Raw genomic sequence first — 7346 nt, 5'->3', positions numbered from 1 at the left:
TACAAAAATTGCCAAAATTGATTATGACACACAAACCTGCAAATATGTCCGGAAGAATGACAAAGAAGTGCGAATGTATAGAACATCTTAAGCCGAATGTTGCCTTTTTATCCGTTGCTTATTTCCGATGTTGATAACACATGGGTGCCCCACAATGGGACGGATTGTCCAAGCCACTGATTTTACTGATATTATCGCTTAATATTTATATTTCCGTGTAAATAACACAGTTGCTATCAAAAATGTCAACAGTTTATCAAAAGAAAAAATAGTTTCTCCTTCGCAAACCTGTTACTTTGCGCAAAGGAACATTCCTGATATATATCCCTATCGACCTTATTCGCTGTTCTTTTGATAAAGAAAATGCTTTTGAAATGAATAATTATAGTAACTAAACGATGTTTGCTTTTAATTTTAGCGAACTAACTGAAGGCGCCTTGCAGGTGTGGCGTGCTTTGCCAGAACGTATCAGACAAGATCCCAGCTTAGCGTCATTTCGCCAGGAGCATGAACGTTTGCATGGTATGTGTTATGGAATTTCGTTTGCTAAATATTTATAAGACAAAAAGATACATAGCGAAGATGCTATAAAATGGAACTCTCTTTGATAAGCGTGTGTGTGTGTAACTATGTATTGATGAAATCGCCATTACGGCTTCAAAGTTTTATTCGCGCGAATAACCGCTTTCTGATAAAGCAAAGAACATCATGTTCTAAAGCGAGCTATTAGATGCTCCCGTATTCGTATAAATGCATGTACGGTCGGTCCATCACATTTCATATTTGTCACGCTTTGGAGGTGGGTAACATTTGCACTTGGCACAAGTTGCATACTTATTGTCGATGCCACTAATACAGAGCACATCTCTTCGGACACAAGGCAAAAACAAAAGTTTTATTGAGTCAGCTCAATCAATCTATCCCAGTTTACTGGGATCGAGCGCTAACATTGCCAGTTGAAATGTTTCGAAATTTGTAAGAATTGAAGTCGGAATGGCAGAAAGAAATTTAGTTGTCGCTTCGCTTAGCTGTTGCACTATTATCGCGTGCAGTGCAGCGAAATAGATTTCACAAGCGTAGACTTGATGAAGACTGATTTGGTTATGTATATAAATCGTTTTATGGTTTGTAGGTTACGAACCTACTGATGTGGACCCCTTGCCGTCTGATGATGTAGATGAACGAAGTCAAAACAATGGGGTCGTTGATGTCGATTTGGTCAACGACAATGATTGTTTGGATCATAAACCGAGCGATAACGTTAAGAAATTTAATGCCTTCAATATTACCAACGAAATGGGCCAAATGCGTATTTTGGATGGACGTGAAGTTGAGAATAACAACGACGATCAGCAAGATGATCCAGAGCAGTCAGTAACATCTAAGGTAACCTGAACTTTGCAAAACGCATTTAACAGTTTCTTTAGTTATATTACTTTTTCTTACGCAAGCGCAGGTGAAAAAATACTTGATATGGTTTAAGATTTCCGTGCTGCTGGTAGTGTGGATGGTATTTACCGCGTTTCTGATGTCCACGAACGAACATGTAGATGTCCTGAAACTTATAAGCATACCAGCAAATGGAGCAAAAAAATGTACGTCATTATGTCTTTAATTATTTACATTGATTGCATATCCTGCAGCTCGACGAAGATTTCTATGCTAAAATATATGTGTATGTTCTGCACGCTTAAAAATTTCCTATGAGCTTGATAGGCAGAGCACGGTTGCAAGCTGTAGGACCTACATAAATTGCACGCGATGTCTGTTCATGATTCAGACAAGATTTCTGTTAGTCTTGAAATTTATCATTTAATTTTGTCGTTCCTTTGCAGTGTTTCCCATCAGCACGGAGGAGTTGACCCGAATAGGTTTGAGTTTGAAAGGACCTTTCAGACTACAAGAAGCTGATACAGTGGTTGATAAGTTGCAACGACCACCTCCTCTATTAGAAGTGTGTGTGGAACGTGTTTATTACAATATTAGCGGCGAGACAGCGGATACGGAAATAGTATCAAATGTTTGGCAACTAGATGTGGTTTATCCAGAAGCTATGGATTACACTAGAGAAACGAAAAAGACCTCTCAGTTCGAAATAAGTCCGATCGATGACACTAATCCTGCTCATGGGAATATAAGTCAGCTGAACTTACGTTTCGAATCGACCATAGCAGCCGAACTTCCAATGCAGCTCTGTATAGATAAGTCACCGATTTACAAGAAAGAAGGGGTAATCTATGCAGCCATTGTCTTGTGTGGACTATATATTATGATTATTTGGGAGATCGTAAATCGTACATTTGCCGCAATCATCGCATCCACTTTATCGGTCGGCATACTAGCTGCTCTGAATTCAAGGCCGTCTATGGTTACCATAATGGGGTGGATAGATGTGGAAACACTGCTTCTGCTGTTCGGTATGATGATATTAGTCGCTATTTTATCAGAGACGGGAGTATTCGATTACTTGGCAGTGTATGCTTATAAGGTGACATAAATAGTTCACATGGTTTCTATTGTTTGTTCCTCTAATGCGTTGCTCTTTTGCAGATTACAAACGGTCACGTGTGGCCCTTAATAAATTGCTTATGTCTTTTTACCGCTGTCTTATCGTCATTTCTCGATAATGTTACTACAGTGCTGCTTATGACGCCAGTTACTATTAGGCTTTGTGAAGTCATGTCTCTAAACCCGGTTCCTATTCTCATGTGTATGGTCATCTATTCCAACATTGGCGGCGCCTTGACGCCCGTAGGGGATCCACCTAATGTCATAATAGCGTCCAACAATTTTATATCAAAAAATGTAAATGTTTTCAGTGACTTAACGGAACTTGCAACAGATCGTACTTCCAAGTTCAAGACCACCACCGAGGAGTTTATGATTGATTTTGAGAAACGTATCCACGAAAAATTTGTCATTGATCTGCAAACCTAATATGATTTAACCTTCTCGGTCCGTCTATTTTCTTGTCGACCCACTAATGTAAACAAAGCGAACCCTCTCCAAAAAATTATTCAATGATGTTATATGAAAGATTCCAATCAAACCTTACGCTGGCCTTGAGCTGGCGAAAAATAATTCGATTTCAATTGTCCGTATTTATATTACGTTCTGAGCTCGACCTTCAAATCAAGTCTAAGTGTATGGTAAACTTACATTGCATAGAAGCCGAGGTGGTGGGCATTAAATATTCACGTTACAGTGATCATAGCTTTCTCCTCTTAGGGAGTCAATTTTGCCGTTTTCACACTTCACATGTTGCCCGGAGTGATTTTGGTTATGTTGCAGACATATGTACAGCTACGTTTTAAATTTCGAAATATCAGTGATTTGCAGTTCAAGGAATCGCCAGATATCGAGGATTTACGCCACGAAATTCATGTGTGGAAAAGAGCAGCCGCTAGTCTGTCTTCTTATTCGAAGGATGAGGAACTGGTGCGACAGACTTTGATGAAGAAAGTTAACCGTTTGAAGACCAGCTTAAAAAAGAAAATTGCCACAACTATCGACCCGGCGATAGACTATAAGCAAACCCTAGAAAATTTGCAAGCCAAAGTTAGTTTCCATTCTTCCTTCCTTAACTAATTGCTTTTGTTATTAAACATAACCTTAAAATAGCAAGTTTTTCCTTTTTTTTTAGTATCCTATACGTAACAAAACTCTACTGATTAAGTGTTCGTGTGCCTTAATTTTTGTGATAAGTCTGTTCTTCCTACACTCAGTTCCCGAGCTGCAACGATTGTCCTTAGGTTGGACGGCTCTTCTTGGTGCCATATTTCTCATCATTCTAGCAGACATTGAAGACATGGAAGCCATCCTGGCGAGAGTAGAATGGTCAACGCTATTATTTTTTGCGGCTTTATTCATCTTGATGGAGGCCTTGTCAGAGCTAGGCCTAATTGAGTGGATTGGAAGTATGACCGAAAACTTTATACTAGGTGTAGGCGAAGAATCACGTTTAATGGTAGCCGTATTGATTATACTATGGGTAAGTTGCTATCTCTACTAAATGACGCAAAAAGAAACGCTACACTCAGACAGGGCAGCTCATCACAGTCTCTGCAGTGCTTCCCCTAATGAAACTCGTCACCTATTTTCATTATAAAATATCAAAATTTACTCCTTGTTATCATGTAAGACTCTTATATTGGGAACTATCCGAAAAATAGATCCATGTAACGCAAACTAAGCATAATAAATGCATACGCGAAACCGCTAGTCTGGTCCAATTTCCATCTAAATCTTGTTTTCATATGCAGTGTGACAGCTCTGATTATGAGCGAGTTTATAAAATGGTTCCGTTCCATTCAAATTTTTCGCATTTATGTGATATTTCCAAGCACTATTTGCCACCGATTTCAACCAACTTTCGGCCAAAGCAGGCAGGCTTTTTTAATGAATCCACTGGCGAACTAAATACGAATATTCGTCGACACGTGTGTCCTACGCTTTACAAGCGCTAAAAGAGACTGATTTCTTCTATTTTTAAAATAAACGTTTTTGCCTAATAAGCATGTGGGCGTTGTAGGTGTGTTCTTTGAAAGTTTAGTTCGATTCCAAAACCTTTTGCAAACTTGTGGACAATATCTTCGTTTTCGCTAACGGAAGAATGTTTATCACAAATACTACAAAGCTACCCAAACAGACAGATGGACAGACAAACAAGCCATATTTAGGTGCATTCAAGAGCTGTAACATTGTAATATACACAGACGGACAGATGGACATGTTTTAATTGATTTAGAATTTGATGCTGATGCTTCCTTCTGGGCATTGCAAACTTTTTGACAAAATGAATATACCTCTTATCTTTCGGTGATGGGTACAGAAATCATAAAAGTATTTTCTCCTCCACATTCATTTCATTTTTTTGCTCAAGGTTTCAGCAATAGCGTCAGCCTTTGTGGATAACATACCTTTGACGACTATGATGGTTAAAATAACAATATCGTTAGCCCAAAACAAAGCACTCAATTTGCCATTGCAGCCGCTAGTTTGGGCCCTAGCATTTGGCGCTTGTTTGGGAGGTACGAAAACACTTCAATAAATGTAATATGCATGTATGTAATAAGGTTTCCACTTTCATAGGCAATGGCACATTGATTGGAGCTTCGGCGAATGTTGTCTGCGCTGGTGTTGCAGAACAACACGGTTATAAGTTTACCTTCCTTCAATTCTTCAAGTACGTTTTCGAGAGCAAATTCGGTTGAATTACAAGTCGGTTAAGCCAAATTCTTTATATTTACAGAGTAGGCTTCCCCGTTATGATCGGCAGTATTCTAGTATCCACCGCTTACCTTTTAGTAAGTCATGCAATTTTCTCGTGGCATTGATGCGCGACGAAGGGAGAAATCGTTATTCTTTTATGGCTACATTTATTTAAAAGATAATATTTATACATTTAGTTCATAACTAGGTACTAGGTAGTGTCGAGGCGCTTGTAAGAAGAGAAAAAATATATGCGTACGCGCGAGCGTGTATAATTGCAATTCTTTTGTTATACAAATTTCCTATTTAGATGACTTCGAAAGAGTTAATATTTCACGGTGCAAAAAAATACTTGTAACCCGTCGGCGGTTACAACTGTGATGAATTTGTGTCGGCAGCTTGGGTAGTTATAAGAAGTCCTATTGGGATTTCGAAATTTCTGTTCGCATATGCTTGTTATTATTTTAGTTAGGTTAAGTAAAATCTATATTCCCCTGCTCGGGCCATCTTCCACTCATCATCGCATATCTGTATGAACTTTACGTTAACGTTAAAATATTATTAGATTATAAGTTAAAGTGACACGAATACTATCCAACCCTGGTTCTCTTCGAGTCATCATATTCTACCATAGACTTTACTTGCAGGGCAATGTATAAATAAGTTACTTACACTTAGTAATCATGCGAAAAATGTTTCTAAAAGTTGTAAGAAAAACTAAAAATCTCCTGAAAATAAACATTTTGTTTAAATTCCAATATGCGGGGTTTGGTATCATCCTTTGTACGATTACAAGAAAAGGGAATATTTTCCTTATCTTTGGAAATTTCACAAAAGATCTCTGCCATGAATGCAAGTAGACGTGAATAGCAATTGAATGAAAATGAAAACACAACTAAAGTCTCAGAGAACCAAAATCGAAAGTTAATACGTTGAAATAAAATCGGATGAAGGAGAGCGAAATTTTCAATTGAAACTTTTAATTGAAATTGCCCGAAGGTTTGCTGAAAAACCTCTTTGGTTCATTATGTGAGCGAAACAAAAAAAGGGATAAAAAGTACAACGAACTATTGCGAAACTGTCATGAAAGTAAAAAGCTGCAAATGGAATAACGGAAATATTCGCAACTGATATGAACATCTGTTTACCTATCTCTTTGGATTGTTATAATATATGTAGCAAAAAAAATGCCTTTTTATCTATTGAATCCGCAACTACTACTCCAGGGGCTTGGTATCAACATTAAGCACATCTGAGATTTTTCTTCTGTACTCCTTTTCGGAGTTAAGCTCAAAACGCATAAGCACAGTCAAATATCGGAGAGTGGCTGAATATGTATTGAGTATTGTGGGCCGATGATCGAATAAATCTCACGCATTTGCAAACTTGAATTTTTAGTTTGTCTCTTTTCATCGTCGATCAAATTCCGTAATCTGGTTTATAAATTATATTTTAATGTTATGTAATTTATGTGGTTATTCGTAGTGATAACCACATCTGTTAAGTTTAGGTGAATGCTGACACTCTGGCTGATCTTTTATTTCAAACGCCCACAAAATAGCAAAGTAAGTGGAAGAAGTGTACAGTTTTAGTTTACATCCTCCTCCATTCTATGAATTTTACAGCCAATGTGTAGATCCATTTAAATTAACAAACTATTTCCAGAACAAGTGCGAAAAAAGAGAAAGAAAATAAAAACAGTCGACAACAAACATGAAAAATCAAAGTTGTTTTAATTGTTGTATTGTTTTATGTTTTATGTGTACCGATTAATTATAATTTTATATAAAGCAAATAAGAACGCTGTAGTCGGGCAAAGCGTACAATGATCTACCCTACACTGTTTCGCCTAATATATTCACTCATATTCGTAATAATCCAACAAAAGTTATACACTATTTTTAAGTGAAGGCATAGGATTTCATATTGGAGGATACTCAAAACGTCAACTAACTAGGTTCAAATTTAATTTTACTTATCGAAGACTTACTTATCACAGTCTGACGCCACAGAAAACTTTACCTTCATGAGAGTCCCTGTATATAGTGCGGCGACCAATTTTTATCACAAATATTAAAATCTCGACTTTTTGGGTATGTAAAGAGGTATCTCTCATCAAAGTCCTTATATTGGGA

At 37.4% G+C, this 7346-nt stretch overlaps 1 protein-coding gene across 1 annotated transcript; it reads left to right on the top strand.

Moving 5' to 3' along the window:
* The first annotated feature begins 418 nt into the window (after nt 1-418).
* On the top strand, nt 419-5489 carry LOC119644031 (P protein-like). The gene is made up of 10 exons (XM_038043561.1): nt 419-522; nt 1133-1386; nt 1457-1595; nt 1836-2488; nt 2551-2805; nt 3229-3558; nt 3644-3991; nt 4883-5030; nt 5092-5185; nt 5252-5489. Exons 2-10 carry the CDS (start codon nt 1297-1299, stop codon nt 5334-5336), a joined length of 2142 nt encoding a protein of 713 aa, XP_037899489.1. The 5' UTR covers nt 419-522; nt 1133-1296; the 3' UTR covers nt 5337-5489.
* Nucleotides 5490-7346: the final 1857 nt, after the last annotated feature.

Source organism: Glossina fuscipes, unplaced genomic scaffold, assembly GCF_014805625.2.
Source record: "Glossina fuscipes isolate IAEA_lab_2018 unplaced genomic scaffold, Yale_Gfus_2 80782, whole genome shotgun sequence".
NCBI classification, from domain to species: domain Eukaryota; kingdom Metazoa; phylum Arthropoda; class Insecta; order Diptera; family Glossinidae; genus Glossina; species Glossina fuscipes.
Note: the sequence above shows the minus strand (reverse complement) of the source record. Positions and strands in the feature narration are given on the sequence as shown.